The following is a 24,281-nucleotide window of genomic DNA, read 5'->3' as shown; positions in this document are numbered from 1 at the left end:
AGTATAGGCAAATATACTATAAGTATAGAATAAGCGAAGTATAGAGAGGAGAATTCTGGGAAGTGGAAGGCTGAGTCAGGAGATGCTGCCAGCTGCCGCCACCATGAGAAGCAAGATGTAAGGATACCAGTAAGCCATGAGCCATGTGGCAAGGTATAGATTTATAGAAATGGGTTAATTTAAGATATAAGAACAGACAGCAAGAAGACTGCCACGGCCATACAATTTATAAGTAATAAGTCTCTGTGTGTTTACTTGGGTCTGAGCAGCTACAGGACCAGGTGGACACAGGAAAACTTCAACAACAACATGTAATGGCACACAGGTAAAACTCTGGAACACATGGTGACATATAGATTAACAGAAATGGGCTGAGTTTCAGTGTAAGAGCTAGTAAGAAGTAAGCCTGAGCTAATGGCCAAGCAGTTTTAATTCATATAAGCCTCTGTGTGTTTACTCAGATCTGAGCAGCTGCAGACCGGGAGGAACACAGGAAAACTTCCAGCTACACAGAGCTGACATACCTGTATGTCCATATATGTCAGCATGCCTACCTGCCGCACCTATGAACACCTAAAGTAATGCTGTAATTCCTCTGCAACCCCCAAAGGAGAGAAACCTACCGTAGCAACAGCTCGGCCCACCCTAACGGCGCCAAAGTCATTAGGGTCCAAGTAGTTGTTACCGTAGAGGTAGACACCAGAGGCAGCAAGAGCCACACCGGTCCAGGAAGCAAGCTTGAGAGCCTTTCTGGCCATGTCCCCAGACCCTGTGCAAGAAAGAAAGGTCAAGAAAGGTTAGCAATTAAGGAGTTCATAGAGCAGCCATCCAGAATCAAATCCCAGCCCTGCCACTCACAGATTGTATGACCCTATGTCATAGTCTTAATCTCATGGGGCCTTGGTTTCTTCATTTCTAAAACAAGATAACAGCCTACCTTGAAATCAAGATGAGGGGAAATAATCACATAAAGTGCTTGGTGTAGCACCTGGTACAAATTGACTCCCAGCGTCCTTCCTCGACAGCACCAGGTGCTGTCTTAGCTACCACAGAGGAGCTGAACAAAAGACAGCCCTTGCCTATGTGGAGCTTACTCTCTAGGGTGGGGCAGAAAGGAAGCAAAAAGATACACAGCACATTATCAGAGCTGCCAGGGAGTAGCAAGAATTAGAGTCAAGGAGTAAAGGATCCAGAAGAGGTAAAGCTCTTTAGATAGGAAGAACAGGAAAGGCATGGCCACTGTTGTCAATTGTAACTACTGTTACAACAGCACACAGCCACGGTCACCATCAGCCTTGAGGCACAGGCCGGAAGTTGGCAGGCTCCTGACAAAATGGTAGGTAGGCAGACGCAGCCAGTAGTCCCTCCATTTCTAGCTGACAGTCCAAACGGTTACTACAGTCAGATAGTTTAGAATGTGCTCCTGGAGGATGACGATGTTACTCTGTCCGTACACAGTCCTGGGAGGCCTACTGGGTACCGAACTTATACCGCTGGGCAGAAAGACCCTACCCTCTTTACTCATACCTCCTCAGTTCACAGTGGCGACACAGCCATTCTTTGGGGACACTTCGTCCCAAGGCCTTACCTCCTCAACAATCCCTGAGTACTCTGCATCCCACCAAAGCCCTTTACCCAGCAGCAGGTGCCAAGGGACCAGCGCCAGACAGAAAGGAACATCACCAAGCCTCCCGTCAGTGCAAAGGCTTGAGAGACGCAGCAGCAATGTACAGGTCATCACCTCCTAAGTTTCTGCTCTGGCCCCATTCTGTCACTTGGTTTCCTCTCTGCACAGAAGCTACTGCTACAAACGGCCTTGTCTCCAATTTCTCTGTAGTCTATTTTGAATCATGCTTCATAAATATAGACACAGGCCTCTGTTTAAATATACACAAAGCACATCTTTTTCCAGTCCTTTATTTTCAACTTAGACTTTACACCATTTCTTTAAAGAGCACATAGTTGGCTTCCTAGGCTTGCATTCAACACAGCTTGTGCGTCTGCACTGAGATATAGCACCTTCCTCCAACCTTTCCTACTTTACCTACCTGTTCTGCTTCTCGCCTCTCTCTTTTTCAAGATTTATTTTATTGTATTTATGTGTATACATATAGATCTGTACATGTTTAGGTGCCCGTGGGAGACAGAAGAGGATGTCAGGGTCCCTGGAGCCAGAGTTACAGGCAGTTAGGAACTACTAGACATGGGTGCTGGGAACAACATCTGGTCCCCTGAAGGAGCATGATATAGTCTGTTGTGGTTTGAATATGAATGACCCCCATAGGCTCATATATTTGAATGTGTGGTCATTAGGGAATAGCACTACTTGAGAGAGATTTAGGAGGTGTGACCCTGTTGGAGGAAGTGGGGGAAGAGGAGCTTTGGGTTTCAAATACTCAAGCCAGGTCCTCTCTCTTCCTGCTGCCTGCCAGTCTGGAGGGAGAACTCCCAGCTACCTCCCCAGCACCGTGTCTGCCTGCATACTGTCATGAAGATAATGGACTAAACCTCTGAAACTGTAAGCCAGCCCTAGTTAAATGTTTTCCTTTATAAGAGTTGCCATGGTCATGTTGTTTGTTCACAGCAATGGAAACCCTAACTAAGACACAGCCATTCCTCTAAGACAAGGGTTCTCAACCTCCTAATGCTGTGACCCTTTAATACAGTCCCTCATGCTGTGGTGACCCCCAAACATATAATTATTTTTGTTGCTATCTCATAACTTTAATTTTGCTACTGTTGTGAATTGTAATGTAAATATCTATATTTTCCAATGGTCTTGGGCAACCCCTATGAAAAAAAGGGTCGTGACTCACAGGTTGAGAATCACTGCCCTAAGACCTCAAGACAAAATTAGAGATAAACACAGTAAGTCAGCTATTAGACAGAGCAATTCTCTTCCTGCAGTAGATTTTTTTTGGTTGGTTGGTTGGTTGGTTGGTTGGTTGGTTAGTTGACTGACTGACTAGTTTGAAATAGAGACTATGTAGCCCTAGCTAGCCTGGATCTCACTATGTAGACAAGGTTATCCTCAAACTCCAAACTACTCTCTGTGGTATATTGTGTACCTAATAAAATTTGCCTGCAGATCAGAGAACAGAACAAGCCACTAGATTAAACATAGAGGTCAGGCAGTGGTGGCACATACCTTTAATCCTAGCACTCAGGAGGCAAAGATCCATCTGGATCTCTGTGAGTTCAAAGCCACCTTGGACTACATGAGATTGATTCAGTCTAGGAGAGGAAACAGAGCCAGGCAGTGGTGGCACACACCTTTAATCCCAGTACTTGGGAGTCACACGCCTTTAATCCCAGCACTTGGGAAGGAATATGGCTGGGCAGAGAAAGGTATATAAAGCGTGAGGAGACAGGAACTAGAGCCTTTTCAGCTGAACCCCTTTTGGCTGAGGACTTGGAGACATTCAGTCAGAGGATTTGTGGACTTGGCGAAGTAAGACATGGTAATGGCTTGTCCCTTTGTCCCTCTAATGTTTCAGCATTTTCCCTAATATCTAGCTTGGGATTTTTTTTTTTTTTTTTTTTTTTGAGACAGGGTTTCTCTGTGTAGCTTTGGTGCCTGTCCTGGATCTGTACACCAGGCTGGCCTTGAATTCACAGAGATCCTCCTGGCTCTGCCTCTTGAGTGATGGGATCAAAGGCATGCACCATCACTGCCTGGCAGGGTTGTTTTTGTTGTTGTTGTTGTTGTTGTTGTTGTTTTTCCAGAGCTGAGGACTGAACCCAGGGCCTTGCGCTTGCTAGGCAAGCGCTCTACCACTGAGCTAAACCCCCAACCCAGGATTTTTTAATTATAAGACCATTTAGCAATTCGTGTTTCAACCCTCAGCTTCCCCGAGTTAATTCGCATGTAGAAATTTAAGTCCAACTATTCACTTCTGTGCACTCAGCTATCCAAATCACCTCAACTCACTCACAAATAGCCAAGGTCTTAACAGATCTGCCTTCCAGATTTCTCAAAGGATCTCTGGCCTGTCCACCTTGCCCTCCACTCACTCTATTCCAACTTACTAGTTTTCCAACACATCCAAGACTGCACTCCAAGAGTTCCACCTTGCTGTTCCCTGTGCCTAGAACAGAGGCCAGCAAGCTCTCCTACAAAAGGCCATACAGTAACTACTTTTAGCTTTGGGGGCTACCCTACCTCTGAGGCAACTACTCAACTCTGCACTCACTCTAGTGCAAGGCAACCAAACCACAGCATGCAAAGCAATGGGCCAGGCCAAATGTGGCCCCCAGGATGTAACATGCCAGACGGTAGTCTAGCTCATTGTAAGTGGTCCAAAAACATTTACTAACTGAATTAATCAACAAATGGATCAACTCTACTCCCCATGAGGCCTGTGCAGAACCAGTAACTTGAGTCTCTAGATGAATATACCCCGGACCTCCAACTCGATAGTCATTCTCTCTCCGTTCCCCCCATACTACCTCCCAACCTTTGCTCCTCTGAACCCCACCCTCCTGTTTACCATCCTCCACAGCAGCCCCTAACAGCCTGCAGTCCTCTCTACCCTTGAGACTACCACTGAGTATCAAAGGAGCAAAGAGGCAATCCCATTTTCAAACAAATGTCCTCGGTAATAAAAGTGGTAGGAATTGAAATACATAAAATAGATGAAATAAGAGCCAAACTGTGTCTAGATAAATTGGAGTTGGAGTTTTCCATAAGGTGTCAGAGAGTCTTCAACATATAAATGAGCTGCTTCCCTCGGGGTATTTTAAAAGGCCTGTCACGCGTGAAGTATGTCTGTCAATGAAAAACGCCTTTCATTACAAAGGCCCCTGCTAATGAATCACCTGCCCTGCTCTGTTTGCTTGCCTTGACTTTCACCTGTTTACCTCTCATAAGGCACACACCTTGCAGGAGGTCTGAGACTACCCAGAGCCTAACACGTAATCACTAGATAATATTAGAGCAAAAATTAACCTTTACAGAGTCAACACACATGTGGGCTCGGGAGGTACACACTTTTAATCCCACTACACGGTACACTCACCTTGTTAATATTTCACACAGCGCAGTGAGACAAGACAAGCAATAGTCTCAAGTATAAGTAAGGACAATGAAGGCAGAGAGTGAGTGTTCGGCCCCAGTGGCTCAGCCAGTAAAGTGGTAAAGAAATGATATGAACAGGCCTTTCCACTGCAAATGTTCAGATTTATTTTAGCGTGTGTTTGTGTGTGTGTCTGTGTCTGTGTCTGTGTGTGTGTCTATGTGTATGTCTGTATATTTGTGTCTGTGTGTATGTGTCTGTGTGTGTCTATATATGTGTCTGTGTTTTTGTCTGTGTGTGTGTATGTGTGTGTGTTTCTCTGTCTCTATGTATGTGTCTGTATGTGTGTGTATTTGTGTGTTTTTCTGTGTGCGTCTCTGTGTCTGTGTATGTGTGTCTGTGTCCACATCTGTGTGTCTCTGTATGTGTGTCTATATATGTGTGTGTCTGTGTCTCTCTGTGTGTGTCTGTATATGTTTGTCTATGTGTATATGTCTGTGTGCATACCTGTCTCTATATGTCTGTGTGTGTGTGTGTGTGTGTGTGTCTGTGTCTGTGTCTGTCTGTGTGTGTGTGTGTGTGTCTGTGTGTGTATGTGTTCAGGTGCCCATGGAGGTCAGAAGGGGTACATAAGATGCCCTGGAGCTGCAGTTACACATTTGTGAACCACCCAATGTAGGTTCTAGGAACCAAACTCAAGACCCCCAGATAAGCAACACATCTGAGCGCATATCCACAAGCCATCTCTCCAGCCCCATCTTTCTCTCTTTCTTTAATGACATATCTCTTTCTTTGATAGGGATACTTGGACCTCAAGGCATTAAGTCCTTACTACTGGCTTGAAGTAAATACAGCTGCTGCAGACAGAAACCATAGTTTCTGACCTGCAACCAAGCCCCCAAAGTGCTAAGCCTGTGGAGGCAGTGTTTGCAGCTCTGGAAATCAATAGCATGTCAAAGATCAAGCAATATTCCTCGCTAGAAATAACACTTTAGAGCCTGAAGCACTGATGTGGCTTTTTAACTGTCAAATCAATGGGAAGAATGAACTCTTTGTCCCTAGGCCAGAGGAGACACCCCAGTTCATCATGACAACATACATCAGAAAGTTGTACAAGTGGAAGTTGATGGTCAAACAAAAATGTCCATCTCAAGGACAGAACTAAATATGAAATCCAGCACTTACTGTAAATGGCCTTTCCAACTACCATCTCCTGGCTGCCCCCTTCCCAGGCCGCATCCTAAGAATACAGACCTGAAATTACACCCCCACTCATCCCCACTCAGTGAACTAGAAAACACCGCTAAGGAAAATCACTTAAGGAGCAAATTCAATTTTCCCCAAAAGTAACCCTAGCTACCTCCCATTTCCCACAGAGACTGGGCAAATAATCACTTTTTTTTTTTTCAAGGATGTTCTCCAAACCAGAAAAGACCCAAAAAATACTCTTGGAGAGAACAAACAAGATGAGTCAATACCCAGGGACAGTTGACCTAAGGAGGCTCACAGTCTTCCCCACCCTAAAATAGTGGTCAAGTTCAATGCAAGGTTTTACCTATATGTCTTAGCGTGTAATGGCTAGAAGCTGCTCAGATCAATACTAATTAAATGAAGGAATACATAACCAATGCCAAGGTTCATCAGCAGATAAGGAAAATAAATCTCACCGAGGCACAGAAGAGACACCTTCTTTCATTCAGCTCATCTTAGGAAAGGGGGACTAACGATGTAAGACCAAGAGCAAAGAGCAAGCAGCAGATACGAGGAGAGAGTGAACCTCCCAAAGGGCTTACATTCATAGCTCATGTTACTTGCACAGCTCAGATCCTCAGGTACACACCTTTGGAGTTTCCCTCTACACACAAGGAAGTGGAAGGAACCACGCAAGGGTTAGGAGCCAATGGAGCAAAAGCTTGGATCCAGCCAGATGTGTCTGCTCCGCCACCAAAGCAACAGGTGGATATGAACACACAATTGGCTGGGTCCTGGGGTGGCCAGTGGTTCTCTGTCGTGGACATTGAAACCTAGGTGACCCAGTGTGCTGTCCTATCGGGGCTGAACAAGACAAGGATGGATGACAAAACCAAGTACTCTTCTCACTCCCCAGGACCTTCTCTGACAAAAATGGGGCAGGGAGGTGGAGTAAATTTGGAAAGAAAGAAAACGCAAATTCTCTCAGCAGAGGTAAAAAAAATAATAATAATAATCTCACACCATACGGCCTGTTGAATACCAACCGAGCAAATAACACAGTAAAAGAAATTATGATATAACCCAGGGGGAAAAGATGGCCCAAGTGACGAAACTACATGAATATATATAAGTAACATAATGGGGGGGGGGTATGATAGCGTGCACTGTGTAAAGCAATCCCCAGGGGTGGTCCAACTACAACAGTGAAGCTGGTAAACAAGGACAAAAATAATAAATAAATAAATAAATGAATAAATAAATAATTTTTTTAATTAAAAAAAAACATAACCAGGTATGAAGAATTTATGGATTTTTGTTGTTGTTGTTGTTGTTGTTATAAAACAGTAGCATTCAAATAATGGTCCCCAGGACAGCAACAACGCATCTCCAGGATTCATGTTGGACATGCCGATTCCAGACTTCAAATACCATACTAGAATCAGAAGTTGGGAGGGGAGTGGGCAGAATTCTGTAGAGTAACAAGCCCTCCACACAATTCGGCTGCACACTATACAGCCTGAGAACTACAGTGACAAGAAGACGCTAAAAAAAAAAAAAAAAAAAACTTGAAGCAGGGACAAAAATCTAAGTCCTGTCAACTCAGCAATTATTTCTTGAGTGCCCACTGACCGCTAAGCTTCCCGCTTGGTGGCAAGTAAAAGCCACTGGGACAGCTGTACTAGGTGTCTTCTAACAGGCTTCTCTCCACAAATCAGCTGGAAGCACCGCGGGGCTGGAAAGGCGTCCTCAGGATCAGAAGTAAGACTGGCTCCTGTTGCAAGCGTAGGTGACCGGCTCTCTGGGGAGCCCCTGTACTTCACCACTCCACACTCACCGCCCCAGCTACCTCTGCGTGGGAGCCCACAGGGCCACCAAGGTGTGAATGCTTCTGGCGGAGCCGCTCGAAACCGCCTACTCCGGTGCACACAAGGTTGGACCACCAAAGTGACCAGTCCCCGCTAACGACCGCTAGGACACCGAGCTACAGAAGCGTAGAGAAGGGGGGCGGGGCACTGCGAGTCACCTAAGCCACGTGGTCGCGCCTGCCAGGGTGACAAGGTCACACGCCCTGAGTTTCCACCCAGCTTCGCCAGGGCTGCAAAGCCTGAGCTCAGAAAGCGAGGAGCACGTCTGCACCCGTTCCCTCCGCGCTCCACGTGCGGCGCGATCTGGCGACCAGGTCTGCCCGGGCTCCTTGCGCTGGTGCTACTCACCCGGCGGGAAGAGAAGTAGGACCGCCGCAGCCCGGATCCCAAACTCCAGGAAACCGTGCCTCCGCCACCCGGGCGCTTACTGAAAGCCGGTGCCGCGCGGGCTGCCGGGACTTGTAGTTCTCCTGGGTTCCTTAGGTCACTGACACCAGTCAGAGCCACTGTGGTCCTGAGACTCTCCATCCTGAGCCAGAGCGGAGTCTGTGTCGCTTCTCTGCCTGAGATACCGACACGGAATCTTAGAATGTTTTTCAGAAGGCAGGTTATGGATTCGTATTTAGTGGGAGGATGCAATTATGGAGCTATAGATTTTAAGCAGGCATCAGAATGAGTCGTCGAAGAAGAAATTTACTGATAGTTGTTAAATAATAAGAATACATAGATGGGGGTTGGGGATTTAGTTCAGTGTGGTAGAGCGCTTGCAGCGCAAGGCCCTGGGTTTGATCCTCAGCTTAAAAAGAAGGAGGACGAGGAGGAGGAGGATACACAGATGGATCTGAGTTATCTGTGATCCTGATGTACTGACCTCTAATGACCAGACGTTGACTTATAAGATGTACTTTGAAAACATTATGAGGCACCCATTCTGTAAACATCAGAAGCTGTTCCCGCTGTGGAAAGACAAAGATAGAATGGGGGATTCATCTGTCAATAAAGCATAATCAAAACATTTCTGAAGAAGAACATGCTTCAAGAACTTGGACCTCCATGTTCCACATGTACAATTAGGCTATGAAAATTAAGACTATGTGACATTGACATAGGTGTAAGTATGGAATCTCCTAAAGAGCCCAGAAGTCTCCAGACCTCTGTGGAAGCTAGATTCTGATAGGCAGGCATTCCAGGTCATTGAGGGAAGACAAAGGGTTTCAGGACATGAGCTGAACACTAATTATCTGCTGGACCCTTTAACTAGCTCCACATGCAGAAACTAACTGAAGTCAAGAGGCCAATGAGAAAATTAAGGTAAGTTTTAAAGGAAAACATCCTCATGAGCTCAAGATAGGGCTTAAGTGTCATATGCACAAATTGTAATGGGAGCCTTGATAAATTTGAACTGTATTAAATTTAAGAACTTAGCTTCATTGAAAGGCATCAGAAAGAAGTAGCCACATAGTTGGGTGTGGTGGTGCACTGGAGGGGCAAAGGCAGATGGAGCTCTGTGAGGTCAAGGCTAGCCTGGTCTACAAAGCAAGTTCCAGGACTACATAAAGAAACACTGTCTCAAAAAGGGGCAGGGGGGATTGGGAAGATACTTTAAGAAAAGGGGAAAGAGCCACATAAAGGCTGGAAGGAAGTGACTGGAGCTGGAGAGCTAGCTCATCCGTTAAGAGCACTTCCTGCTCTTACAGAGGACCCAGGTCCATTTTCCACCACCCACATGGCAACTTACAACTACCTGAAACTTGAGTTCCAGGGGATCCCAATGCCCTCTTCTGACCTTTGTGAGCACCAAGCACACATGTGGTGTAGTGGGTAGCTGTTCCAGCTTCGACCTTGAAACACTGCCCCTAGAGCGACAGCAGATAACTGCCATACCTGCCTATGACCTGCCCCTGGGGCTGACCTGCCCCTGGGGCATGGCTGAGAGGGAGCCCCTTAAGACTCAAGGTGCATACGTATTTGGCCCTTCTGGATACCTCGTAGTCCTGGAAGATGGATGGGACACCAAGCCAGAGTTCTCCGCTGGATGGTATCTCATTTCTCCCAGATCCTGTAGCCAACCCTTATTGGCTGTAAGTTATCCCAGAAATAAGCCTCTTTTGATGACCAGATAAATTGCGTGGAATTGCCTCGTTAATAACAGTAATAATGTGGTGCCTACAAATACGTATAGGCAAAACATTTATAAAATCAAATAAATAAATATAACTTTAAAAAAAAAAAGATATAGAGAGAAGGTGGCCACAGCACAGACAGTGGTGACATAGAGATGACCAACATAGTCCTCACCAATTCAAGTTTGCAGGTCATACACTGAAGTATGATCAATAATGTCCAGGTGGGGCAAGAAACGGTAAAGCTATGTATGAATCAAGTGGTATAGGGCACAAAGAAGGAAGCATTAATTCTGTCCAAGAGGAAACTAAAAGTTGACTTGTAGGCTGGGAATTAAAAGTTGAAGAGGGAACTCCCCAGAGGAAAGGTTTGTGTTTGGGAACAAGCTAGGAACAGAGAAATGCTGTGGGATGATCCTCTGTACGCTGTGAATATGTATTACTCTCATTGGTTAATAATAAAGCTGCCTGGCCTATAGCAAGGCAGGATAAAATTCAGTGGGACAATCAAACTGAAGAAGGGCAGAGTCAAGAGAGATGTCAGTGAGCTACCCAAGAAGCAAGATGTCAGAGGACCAATAAAGCCATGGGTTACATGACAATATGTAGACTGATAGAAATGGGTTAATTTGCCAGGCAGTGGTGATGCACGCCTTTAATCCCAGCACTTGGGAGGCAGAGACAGGCAGATATCTGTGAGTTCGAGGCCAGCATGGGCTACCAAGTGAGTTCCAGGAAAGGCGCAAAGCTACATAGAGAAACCCTGTCTCAGAAAAAAAGAAAGAAAGAAAGAAAGGAAGGAAGGAAGGAAGGGAGGGAGGGAGGGAGGGAGGGAAGGAAGGAAGAAAGAGAGAAATGGGTTAATTTAAAAGTAAGAGCTAGGTAGTAATAAATTTGAGCTGTCTGCCAATCATTTTGTAATGAATTTAAGCTTTTGTGTGTTTACTTGGAACCAGGCAGTTGGGACAGGAAAACTTCGCCTCCATTTACAAAGAAAATCACTCAAAAGCATTGAGATGGAACAGAATGAGGCCAGTGAGACGGCTCAGTGAGTAAATGTGTGCTTGCTAGACAAACTTGACGATATGTGTTGAATCCTACACATATCATCATACTACATACTGCTGAAAAGAAAGACTCCACTCCACCAAGATGTCCTCTAACCTCCACATGTGTGCTGTGGCATGAGTACATGTGCATGTACACACAGGCACACAAACATACACAAAATAAGAAGAAGAAATTTACAAAATTTTAAAGGTTGAGCAAAGTACAGCAAAAGGCAGAGATATTTAATTTTTTAGGGTCTGGAAGTAGAGCCCAGCCATCCAGCATACACTTAGCATAGCCAGAGTCCTGAGTTCAATCCCCAGGGCCACAGAAAACAAAGAAATAAATCTTAAACAACAGATGAGAGAAAATGAATGAATTTGCCTAGGATGTGTGAGGCAGAGGGGAAAAAACATAATCTGGTTGCTATAATTAAACAGTAAGCTTAACCAAGAAACTGCTAGAGCTACAGGCCAGTAGCTATCGCCGAGGAATGGAAAGTGTAAAGCACTTTCAATTTGTATAGTGAATGTGTAAACTTTCATATTAAAATTTAATTAAATTGATTTCTCAAGTTTGCAGACTTCCAATTAAACTTGATAGATTAAACACACCTACTTAGATCCTCTCCCTTCTGAAATCCCATGAAAATTACAAGAAAAAAATTAGAATTAAAAATGCATCTCGCCCAAGGAGAACACAAAAGACAAAGCAGGAAGGAAAAAAATCAAAAGGCCAGTGTAAGAAGCTCCCAAGCAGACAGGCAGTTGAGGCACTCGTAAAACAAGTAGTGGCTGAGCCCTTACCCCTACACATGCACAAGATACTTATTTTGGAGTCTAGTTTGGGGTCTGGGCTTCAATAATCTCCCAAAGGTCCATGGGTGATTTCACCAGGCCAGTTGTCTTAGTTAGGGTTTCTATTGCTGTGAAGAGACACCATGACCACAGCAACTCTTATAAAGGAAAGCATTTCATAGGGGCCGGCTCACAGTTCAGAGGTTTAGTCCATTATCTTCACTGTGGCATGCAGGCAGACATGGTGCTGGAGAAGGAGCTGAGAGTCCTACATCTTGATCGGTAGGCAGCAGCAGAAGACTGTATATAGTCTTCTATACACTGGACATAGCTTGAGCCTAGGAGACCTCAAAGCCCACCCCCACAGTGACACACTTCCTCTAACAAGGCCACACCTACTCCAACAAGGCCACACCTCCTAATAGTGCTACTACCTATGGGCCTATGGAGGCCATTTTCTTTCAAACCACCACACCAGTCAAGGGAAGGGTTCTAGCAAGGAAGATGCAATGAGAGTTGTTCTCAGCCACACTGGAATCATCTACAAAGCCCTAAGCATCCTCCCAAGCCATCCCTGAAACTGTTAAATCCAGCTTCAACAGGCAGGATCCAAATATAGCACTTTGTGAAACTTCCAAGGGGTTTTAGTCTATAGCCAAGATTAACAACACTAGTGTGGACTCAATGAATTATGTTTGCACCATGTACTTTATAGCAGATTTTCTAATTTGATGAGCTCTTTACTTCCTTCTTGATAAGCATCCCATTTTCTTGGCCCCTACTTAAGAAGTTCTTGTGAAAATCAAGAGAGTGTTTTGGCAACTGAATATTGATGTTCAGAGCTGTCACATTGCATGGAATAGAAAAATTCACCCAGGCTTCTCTCCCCTGGCTCACCACACTCCAACTATGGCGGCTTCTTTTTCATTCCTCAACCTACCAAGCTGGCTGCTGCCCTTTCACTGGCTATTCCCCATATCTTCAAGGGTTTGCTCCATCCTGGAATATCTGTTCTCTGTGCTCATGCCACTTCCACATTCAGGCTATCTGTGCTGGCCAGTTTTATGTCAACGTGACACAAGCTAGAGTACTTTTGGAAGAGGAAACCTTAACTGAGAAAATATCACCAGCAGATTGGTCTTTGGGTGTTACTATTTGTTTTTGCCCTTTTGGGGGCCTGCCACCACCCTGCTCCCAAATAAATCACACACAGAGGCTTATTCTTAATTATAACTGCCTGGCCTTAGCTTGGCTTGTTTCTTGCCTGTTTTCCTTAACTTTAAATTATCCATTCTACCTTTGCCCCTGGGCTTTTCCATTCTCTTACTTCTGTAATTCTCTTACTCCTACTCTGTGGCTGGCTGTGTAGCTGAGTGTCTGGCCCCTAACGTCCTCCTCCTTCCTCTCTCATTCCTTGATCTTTTTTTCCTCCCAGATTTCTCCTTCTATTTATCCTCTCTGCCTGCCAGCCCTGCCTATCCTTTCTCCTGCTCTATTGGCTATTCGGATCTTTATTAGCCCATCAGGTGTTTTAGACAGGCACAGTAACACAGCATCCTAGAGTTAAACAAATGCAACATAAACAAAAGTAACACACCTTAAAATAATATTCTACAACTACAACATTTGGGTAAGCCTGTGGTGCATTTTTTTTAATTGATGATTGATGTGGGAGAGCCCAGCCCATTGTGAGCTGTGCCCCACTGGGCTGGTAGTCCTGGGTTCTATAAACAAGCAGACTGAGCAAACCATGAGTATCAAACCAGTATGCAGAACCCCCTCCATGACCTCTGCATCAGCTCTTGCCTCCAGGTTTCTGCCTTGAGCTCCTGCCCTGACTGACCTGGATAACAAACCCTCTCCTCCCCAAGTTGCTTTTGGTCATGGTGTATTATCATTGTAATAGAACACTAAGACACCATCCCTGTTTGCAACTGCCCAGCCACCCTCATATTCTCCGAGACTTACTCTCTCCCCTTACAACACTTGATTATAGCACTTCTTACTTGGAATGATATCATCCACTTCTTCAAATAGTTTTGCCTGTCTGTTGCTAGAATATAAATTGTAGGACACCAAGGAATTGGATCCATGGTGTCTGACATACAATCGTTATTCCATGATGAAGACGGAATGACAAGAGGCGAAGTCCCTGCCCTTGGAGAGAGAGAGAGAGAGAGAGAGAGAGAGAGAGAGAGAGAGAGAGAGAGAGAGAGAGCGCATCGTTGGGCTAAGGTGGAGAAGGAAGGAAAATGATAAAGATGTAACAGGACAGTTGTGTGCTATATAAGAAGCTCTGGGAAGGATGGAAGCAAGAGAGTGACAGCGAGAAACTGGGCAGAAGCCACCCATCCCTTCTTTGGATAGCATTGTCAAGTAAGACGTCTCTGGGGAAACCACAACCTGACGGGTTAGGAAGTCGGCCATGGAGGTAGGGAGAGGGCTAAGAATGTTCCAGAGAGCAGTAACAGCAAGTGTAAAGACTCACAGGTAGAGGAGGAAAGCTTGGTGTGTTTGAGAAACTGAAGGAACCCAATACAGTCATGTGCCAGGAGGTGGAAGTGCCGAGCTGGGCTCCACCACATAGAGCTCGAAGGGTTCAGGTATTAATCAGTGTGTGAGAGGAGTCCAGTAGAGAGGGGGGGTCTGACCAGAGACACTCAATAGAAAATGCAACTAAGCAACCAAAGCCAGAAAAGGAACATTTTAGAATCTCCCCCAACCCCAGCTGTGTTTCTGCTGTAGCAGGACCGGAGGTTGGTGACTGGGTATTTAGAATTTCATGCAAGATTTTGTGTCTGTGTTCCAGAAATGAACCATCTGCAAGAAGATTCAAAGCACAGGCTTCCTCTTTAAGGCTGTAAACAAAGTCACTGTAGAGGAAGTAATGAGGAAACTGTTCCCTGTTGTGGGAGTTTGAATGAATTTGGCCCCTGTAAGCTCATAGGGAGAGGCACTAGTAGGAGGTGTGGCCTTGTTGGAGGAAGTGTGGTCTTGTTGGAGGTGACTAGATGACACACACCTTTAATTCAGACCTTAAGGCTAGAGGGCACACCTTTAACCTGGGCCGCACTGTCTATTGGAAGTGTGTCACTGTGGGTGCTGGCTTTGAGGTCTTTTCCTCAAGCTTCACTCGGTGCTGTAAGATGAATTACTAAACGGTCTTATTAATACAAACCCGGAGCCAGATACTGGGGTTAAAACTGAGAGATCAGAGGAATAGAACAAGCCAGAGCCAACCTTACCTTACTGACACCTCAGTCTCCCAAGAGACCTATTTCCTGTATACCCACGCCTATATGCCTTTCTGTTCTGCATCTCACTTCCTCTTCCTGCTCAGTTCTGTTACTTCCTGTCTGTCTGTACAGCCCTCCAGACCTTTATGGTTAACTAATGTTGGAATTTAAGGCATATGCCACCATGCCTGGCTCTGTTCCCAGTGTGGCCTTGAACTCACAGAGATCGGGATAGATCTCTGCCTCCCAAATGCATGGATTAAAGGCGTGTGCTACCATTGCCTGACTCCTATGTTTACTATAGTGGCTGGCTTTTTCCTCTGATCCTCGGATAAGCTTTACTAGGGTGCACAATGCATTGGGGGACACAATATATCACCACACTGTATGACAGTCATTTGACTTCCTGCTGCCTTCTGGTCAAGATGTAGCCAGCACCACTTCTGCCTGCATGCTGCCATGCTCCTCTTCATGATTATAATGAACTTCTAGAACTGTGAGACACCCTCAATTTTTTTTATTATTATTATTTATAGGAGTTGCTGTGAAGCCGGGCAGTGGTGGGGCACGCCTTTAATCCCAGCACTCGGGAGGCAGAGCCAGACGGATCTCTGTGAGTCCAAGGCCAGCCTGGTCTACAGAGTGAGATCCAGGAAAGACGTCAAAGCTACAGAGAGAAACCCTGTCTTGAAAAACCAAAAAGAAAAAAAAAAAAAAAAAGCGTCGCCAAGGTCATGGTGTCTCTTCACTGCAATAAAAAAAAAAATAAAAAAAAAAAAACTGAGACACCTGTGTTCGGGGCAAAAGAAAGAACAAGGAGACTGTGGTAAGGGAAGTAGCAAAGCCAGTGTGACACCCAAAGGTGAACAGTGCCCTTCGGTGAGAAAAGCAGCAGTGTGAAGCACTGACGGAAGCCAGGAGGCTTGTGTCAGGGCCTGCCCAGGACAGAAAGTCCCAGCAGGAACTGCCCGGAGCTCAGACTCAAGCTGGTCATGATCCAGCTCCCTCAGAGGGTGCTGTGACATTCACATGCCAATCTCTACCTGAGCTGCACTGGTGTGCTAGGACTGGAAGAGCAGAAGCAAGGCCCCAGAAGGCGGGGTAAGGCCTCTTGGGTCTGGACAATTTCTAAGTACCTAGAGTGTGTTGAGGACACCTGCCTAGCCTGCCCTACAATGCAGTCAAGCTGTCCTGGGCCTGATGGAAGGCTAAAGGATTGTGTTTTTGATGCCTGAAAGGAACCAAATCAATGGAAATGTTCTAGATCGGGTGTCTGTTGCTGCAACAAAACGCCATGACCAAAAGCAAGTTGGGGAGGAAAGGGCTTATTCAACTTATACTTCCACATTGCCGGTCATCATTAACAGAGTCAGGACAGGAACTCAAGCAGGGCAGGAACCCGCAGGAAGGAGATGATGCAGAGAGGCCCTGTAGAGGTGCTGCTGACTGGCTTGCTTCCCCTGACTTGCTCAGCCTGTATTTTTATAGAACCCAGGACCACCAGCCCAGGGATGGCACCACCCACAATGGGCTGGGCTGTCCCCCATTGATCACTAATTGAGAAAAATACCTCACAGCTGGGTCACAGGGAGGCATTTCCTCAACCAAGGCTCCTTCCTCTCTGATGATTCTAGCTTCTATCTATCAAGTTGACACCTAAAATCAGCCAATACAGTGAGTAATCTAGAATTTCTGACCTGGGGTTTGGAGTACCATAACAGTCAAGCTGAGGAACCCCACAAAAGGCATAGCACACAGGAACATCACTGTCCTCATCTGTCCTAAGAAGAAAATTCCCTTGTAAAAATAGTTCACCCATCACAATTACAGCAAAAAATATATGAATTCTTCTGTGTGTGTACATGGGTAGATGTGTATCTGTGTGTGTGTGTGCACACGCGCGCGCATGCGTGAGCAGGTGCACATGCTGGGAGTGTACAATGGGTGCATGTCCATGTGGCAGTTGAGGACAACCTCAATGTCTTTCCCTAGGTGCCATTCCATCCCCCCCCCTTTTTTTTTTAGACAAAAGCCCATTGGCTTGCAATGGGACAAGTAGGCCAGCCAGCTGGCCCTCAAGCTCTTGGAATCCCTCTGTGGGTGGCTCCCTGGGGCTAGGATTACAAATTTGCACTACTACACCTAGCTTTTTTTTTAGGGGGGCAGTTCTGGGAGTCTAACTGAGATACTCATGTTTGTAAGACAAGCACTTTACCCAACAGAGTTCTCTCCCCAGCATCCCGTATGAATCAGAATCCTAAACAAGTTTCTTAGCGTGGGATAAATATCTATATATTTGTATACATGTACCATGCTGATCTGGAAACTTTAAGTATATTTTTGCATTTACTCTTCATGATCTATGCTATCACTATCATTATTACCCCCCCCCCATTTTACAGTTGAGCAAAATATGGTCCGAAGACCTAAGTATTTGTACAAGATCACCCCATAGACACAAAGCTGAGACCAAGCCCCGTGAGCCTTCATCTCCGAGACTGCCCTCTGGAATAGGAGGCCCACGCTGGCCAATGATGGATTCAGAAAGAGAATCATTTGAGGCAAACATCAGAAGCCAAAGAAAGCTACATTCTAGGGTCTCCAGTCCACCTTCATAGGGACTGAGCAAAAGGATGAACGGGAATTCTTTTTGAACAGCCAGTCATTGATCACATCTCCCAAATTAAGAGACAAGTTGGTATTTGAGTTCCAACCCTGTACATACTACTATCTGACCACTGGGTCTCAGGGTCTTCTCTTGTAAAGCAGAAAAATTTCAGAGGTAGAACTCCAAGGGCTCTTCCAACCTTCATAGTCCATGATTCTTCAAATCTATAACAAGTTCTGATCTCCTGTAGATATTCACACGCTGAAAAATCAAGACTAGTGTGGAGTGTACCACTGAGTAAGCCTCTGCATTGATTTTTTTTTTCCCTGTGCTCTGGAAAGCAGGCCTCTGTACAGCTCTGTCCAGAGCTCAGCAGCCTCTGTCTCCTACATGGGCTTGTTCAGTGTATACCTGAACCAGAATGTGTATGTCAGTTTTTCTTTGCTGTGTCCCAATACTTAAGAAGGGAAAGAAAGATCTACTTTGGCTCATGATTTTAAAGGTTTCTGCCCATAGTCAGCCAGCCGCCAGTGTGGTGGAGCTGTCTTAATTAGGTTTTTATGGCTGTGAAAAGACACCATGACCATGGCAACTCTTATTAAGAAAACATTTAATTGCGGCTGGCTTACAGTTCAGAGGTTTAGTCGATTATCTTCAAGGCAGTGTGCAGACAGACATGGTGCTGGAGAAGGCGCTGAGATTCCGATATTGTGATCCACAGGCAGTAGAAGCAACTCTGTGCCTCACTGGACCTAGCTTGAGCATAAGAGACCTCAAAGCCCACCCCCACGGTGATGCACTTCCTCCAACAAGGCCACACCTCCTAATAGTGCTGCTCCCTATGGGGGCCATTGTGTGAAGAACACCATGGCAATAGGAATATGTGACAGACGATGATGGCCACCTCAGGGGGCCAGGAAATAGAGTAAGACAGCCATCTTCTTCCGTTTTTGTTCAGCCTATTAGATGGTTAATATAGAGTAGATCTTCTGCATTGAGAGCAGACTCCCACCTCAACTAACCTAATCTACAAAGTCCCTCAGACATGCCTAGAGGTATGTTTCTGTGATGGTTCTAAGTACTGTCAAGTTGTCAGTCAAAATTAACTGTCACAGTAACAGAGAACCACTAGAGGAGGTAAACTGGCTTCTCCCAAAATGCCACACTGTGTTCTTCTGCTCATCAAGAATGATGAGGCTCTGGTGTGTCAATGGGCCAAGACAGAAAAGAGAGAGGGAGAGGGGAGATATGCAGGTGGGTCGGGAGAAACAGCAGAAACCAGGCTTTGCCCACCTTTATCCAGCACTTGTGAGGTAGAAGCACGTAGGTCTGTGTAAGTTTGAGGCCAGCCTGGTCTACATAGTGAATTCCAGACTAGCCAGAGCTATGTAGAGAAACCCTGTCTCAAAAACAAGAAAAAGAAGAAAGCAAGAAAGCAGGCTTTTGTCCAAAGGAGGGGGGGAGGGGGACCCACAAGGACAATGCCCAAACACAACTGCAGTGAGCAATTGGAGAACAATAGCTAAATGTTTTCTATAATTAGAAGGAGAAAAAAAAAACCATTGTGAGTGATGAGGGCTGCTTTGTCTTCCTGAGCCCTCTGCACCCAAAGAACAGGGCTCATGTGAGATGCAGACTGGGGACTTTGGTGTCTTTTTTAGTTGTCTTGGGAAATGAATCTCATACCAGCCTTCTGCTGCCAGGAAATGTGGGCAGCGCAGGCGGCAAAGACTCTCTCGCTACGAGAGTCAGGCCATTGGAAATGTCAGTCGTGCTGAGGTCAACGGCGTCCTGAGAGAGTAAGGGTCTATGTGCTGATGGCCGCAGGTGGGGAGGTCGGCATCTCTGCAGGAGGGGGAGGAGAGAATGAGCTTTGGCACCAACTCTCATGCCCCTTTTGCTAAACTCCAGGATGTAAGTCCTTACATTTGACAATAAGCATGGATTAGCAACTAATACATTTTTGAAGGGTTTTTTTAAATTAACAATTAGAATCACTGTGGTATAGGTCAACTACACTCATGTTCGTCCACCACACAGCAGCTCACAAACATCTGTAACAGTCCGAGGGGATCGGACCACCTCTTCCGGCCTCCAAGGACACGGCTTGCATGAGCAGACAATACAGAGGCTCTTTCTTCCAGGGAGCAGGTTATTGGGGCTGGTGCACAGGCCTAGTGGATTAACATCTGCTTTAGTTAGGGTTTGCTCCTATGATGAAACACCATGACCAAATGCATCTTGTGGAAGAAAGGATTTTTTCACTTCCACTCGCAGTTCATCACTGAAGGAAGTCAGGACAGGAACTCAAGACATGAACCTGGAGACAGGAACTGATGCAGCAGCATGGAGAAGTACTGCTTCCTCCTGGCTTGCTCAGCCTGCTTTCTTATAGCACCTGGGACCGAGAGCCCGAGTATGGCACTGCTCAAAACGGGCCGGGCCCTCCCACATTGATCACTAATTAAGAAAATGCACTGCAGACTTGCCCACAGGCCAAGCTTTGGGAGACGTTTTTCTCAATTGGGCATTCCCTCCTTTCAAATGACTCTGGCTTGTGTCAAGTTGACCTAAAACAATACCCCAAGGCTGAGACCCAATACAGTGGGACATGGTGGTTTACACCAGGAATGAAAGCACTCAAGAGGCTGAGGCAGGAGGATCATGAATTCAAGGCCAGCCTGGAGAGGGGACCTGAAAGCTCAGCCAAAACATGCTCTCTAGATGAATCTTTTCTAAGCTAGTGCTGTTGCACATAAAGTATTATTATATTATAAAAGTATTAATTCCACATTCATTTTCTGCAAGCTAAGGCTCATCTCACATATAGAACTTTGAAAAGGGTTTTAGAGCTGCAGAGATGGCTCAGAGGTTAAGCGCACTGGCTGTTCTTCCAGAGGTCCTGAGTTCAATCCCCAGCACCCACATGATGGCTCACCACCATCTGTAATGAGATCTGGCGCCCTCTTCTGGCCTGCAGGCAGAACACTATATGCATAATAAAGATATCAGCCTTTAAAAAAGTGTTTTACATAAATAAGTTTTCTGAACAAAGTTTAAGATTGTCTTGGTGGCTGGAGGGTCATTTCCATAAGACAGAATGACATGTGTGCCAAAGGGGGCGGAGCTTGGGGTGTTATACACAGCCCCTCTTCCTCTTCACTCTACTTCAGCTGGCCTGACTGATGTCATGTCTTCCCCAAACAGGAAGCCACAATAAACCCTCCCTCCTCTCAGAGAGAGATGTGAGGGGGGAGACAGAGAGAGAGAGAGATGCAGGAATTCCTCCTGAGCTTGATGAGATGGCTAGAACTATTTCCTTTTTGCTGTTCTTCAACATGCAGGGTCATGTCTTTCTGTTTTTTTTTTTTTTCATGTTTAAGTCATATTTGTTTATTGTATTGTGTGTGTACATATGTATGGGGCAGAAATACAAGTGCCATGATGCACATTTGGAAGCCGGAAGAGAGCTTGTGGAGGTCGGTTCTCTCCTTTCACCATACAGCTGCTGTCAGGGATTGAACTCAGGTCATCAGGCTTTATCTACTAAGCCAATTCACTGGCCCAATTTCTTAAAAACCAATTAGGGCCAGAGAAATGGCTGAGGGGATAAAGACATTTACCATGCAAGCCTGATAACCTGGGTTCAATACCTGGAGCCCTCTTAAAGGTAGAAGGAGGAAACGCACGGCACAAAGTTATGTTCTGACCTCCTCATGCTCACTATGGCATGCAGACCCACACATACACACAGTAATAATTAATAATAACAAAATTTTAAACATAAAAACCACCAGGCAGTGGTGGCGCACACCTTTAATCCCAGCACTCCGGAAGCAGAGGCAGGCAGGTCAGTGTGAGTTCAAGGCCAGCCTGATCTACAAAGTGAGCTCCAGGACAGCTAGGGTTGTTACACAGAGAAACCCTGTCTCAAAAAATAAAATAAAAATAAAAACCACTAAAAGAAATGGCTTATTCTATGTCTAAGCAATAGAAACATATAAGATAATTTCAGCATATTTCCTATATTAACTCTTCATTACTACAATGGAGTGAATGAGGTAGCCTAATTTAAAAGGAGAAGTTTCTTAACTATTGAACGTTAAAAGTTAAACAGCGTGGTTATAACTTTGTAAAGGCCCCCTTGGCTGTATCACAACATGGCTGTGAGAGTGTGTGTGTTTCTCCCACCTAAAAAAAAAGATTTATTTTTATCTTATATGTATGGGTGTTTTGCCTGCACATATATCTGTGAACAGTGTGTGTGTGTATACATATATGTGTGTGCAGTGCCCATGAAGGCCAGAAGAGAGCATCATATCATTTGGAACTGGAGTTACTGATACTTGTGAGCCACCGTGTGGATGCTGGTAATGTGAACCCAAGCCTTGTGGGAAAGCAGCCAGTGCTCTTAACGGCTGAGCCATGTTATGAGGCACCAGGCTATATCACCCTAAAGACCTTTATCTAATCCTGATCACTTCCAAAAGGCCTCACCTCTAAATGCTATAGTCAGGTTAGTTCCTACCATCTTGGAGCCATTAGCATATGACTCCAGAAACTAAACTCCTGTCTGAATTTCAGGGTGCAAACCATACTCAAATTATCCATCATATCTTGCTTAACCAGAAAGCAAGGAACCCGTCAGCTTCTACCAGAACTGGGTTGAGAGATGTAGCAGGAATCTTAAAAGTCCTTATTAATAAAATCAAACCTGAAGCCAAATATTGGAGTGAACGCTGGATGATCAGAGATGCAGAACTAGCCACAGCTTCCTCACCTCACCAGTTCCTCAGCTGATCCTGTTTCCTCAGACTGGAAGCCTCTGAGTCCTCATCCAGAATGAATCTCAGCTGAACTGATGCTAAAAGCCTAAAAGTTTAACCAGACTCTAGTTCCTGGTTTTCACAACATATATACCTTTCTGCTTCCTGCCTTCACTTCCTGGGATTAAAGGCGTGTGTCGCCATGCCTGGCTGTCCCCAGTGTGGCTATGAACTCACAGAGATCCGGATCAATCTCTGCTTCCAGAAGGCTAGGATTAAAGGCGTGTGTGCCACCATTTTCTGGCCCCTATGTCTATCTAGCGATTGTTCTGTTTTCTGACCCCAGATAAGTTATATTAAGGTGCACAATATATTGGGGAACACAATATCAACACAGAGAGGACTCTGAATCCAACATAAAGAACCTCCCATTCATTAAAGGTGCTGGGCATGGTGATGTGTGCCTTTAATCGCAGCATTCAGGAAGAAGAGGCAGGCAGATTCTAAGTTTGAAGTCACCCTGGTTTACAGAGCAAGTTCCAGGACAGCCAGGGCTACACAGAGAAACTCTTTCTCAAAGATTTAAAAAAAAAAAAAAAAGTGAGGGACCAAGCAGTGGTGGCACACACCTTTAATCCCAACACTCAGGAGACAGAGGCAGGCAGATCTCTCTAAACTCGTGGCCAGCCTGGTCTACAGAGCTAGTTTCAGGAGAGCTAGGGCTGTTACACAGAGAAACCCTGTCTCAAAAAAAAAAAAAAAAAAAAAAAAAAAAGAAAAAAACAAGAAAAAAAGTGAGATAATTCATGTTAAATGAGCTAAAAACAAATGGATTAAAACACATTAACTATTTTTAACTGCTTGAGTTCATTATGATACAAAAATAATGAGTCACCTCTGAAAGCTGCTAGGAAACCACATAATTATTTTTAAAACCTGGTTGTTAGGGGCTAGGGATGTGGCTCAATGTTTGTGATGGTAATCTTGAATGTCAGCTTGATTGCACTGGGAGTCACCTAGGAGATTCACCAAGCCCAGCTCTGGATGCGTATGCGAGGGAGTTTCCAGAGACAACTGGTTCTTGAGGGCTCTGACCTACCAACAGATTAGTACACTGGTGGATTCAGAACTTGAATAAACTATTGAGAGGTAGTGGAACTGTGGGAGTGAAGCCTTGTTGTGGAAGTAGTTCGCTGGAAGCGTGCCTTTGCATAGAATGCCTTCATCCTAGCCCCTTCCTCGTACTTTCTATCTCCTGTCCACCGAGAGGCAAACCACTTTCCTGTACCATAGGCTCTCTGCCGTGCTGTTCTGCCTCACCATGCAGGGACTGGAAGCAATGGAGCCAGAGGACCATGGACGGAACCATCTCAAAGTGGGAATTAACGCCGAGCGGTGGTGGTGCACGCCTTTAATCCCAGCACTCGGGAGGCAGAGGCAGGCGGATCTCTGTGAGTTCGAGGCCAGCCTGGGCTACAGAGCGGGTTCCAGGAAAGGCACAAAGCTACACAGAGAAACCCTGTCTCAAAAAAAAAAAAAAAAAAAAAAAAAGGTAGGAATTAAATCTTTCCTCCTTTAATTTGTGTAAGGCAGGTGCTTGGTCACGACGATAGAAGTTTACCACAGT

The 24,281-nt window shown here is 45.4% G+C and overlaps 1 protein-coding gene across 4 annotated transcripts in view; it reads right to left on the bottom strand.

Moving 5' to 3' along the window:
* Adck1 (aarF domain containing kinase 1) overlaps nucleotides 1-8,504 on the bottom strand; it is a 95,356-nt gene extending 86,852 nt beyond the window's left edge. The window contains exons 1-2 of one of the 4 annotated variants that reach the window (XM_036206568.1): nucleotides 8,423-8,504; nucleotides 624-769 (exon numbers count right to left, since the gene is read on the bottom strand). In XM_036206568.1, coding sequence (XP_036062461.1) covers nucleotides 624-758 — 135 coding nt within the window. In that variant the 5' untranslated portion in view covers nucleotides 759-769; nucleotides 8,423-8,504. The other 3 variants (XM_036206570.1, XM_036206571.1, XM_036206569.1) reach the window with 3 other exon arrangements.
* Nucleotides 8,505-24,281: the final 15,777 nt, after the last annotated feature.

The sequence above is a fragment of the Onychomys torridus genome, chromosome 14, assembly GCF_903995425.1.
Source record: "Onychomys torridus chromosome 14, mOncTor1.1, whole genome shotgun sequence".
Classification (NCBI taxonomy): domain Eukaryota; kingdom Metazoa; phylum Chordata; class Mammalia; order Rodentia; family Cricetidae; genus Onychomys; species Onychomys torridus.
Note: the sequence above shows the minus strand (reverse complement) of the source record. Positions and strands in the feature narration are given on the sequence as shown.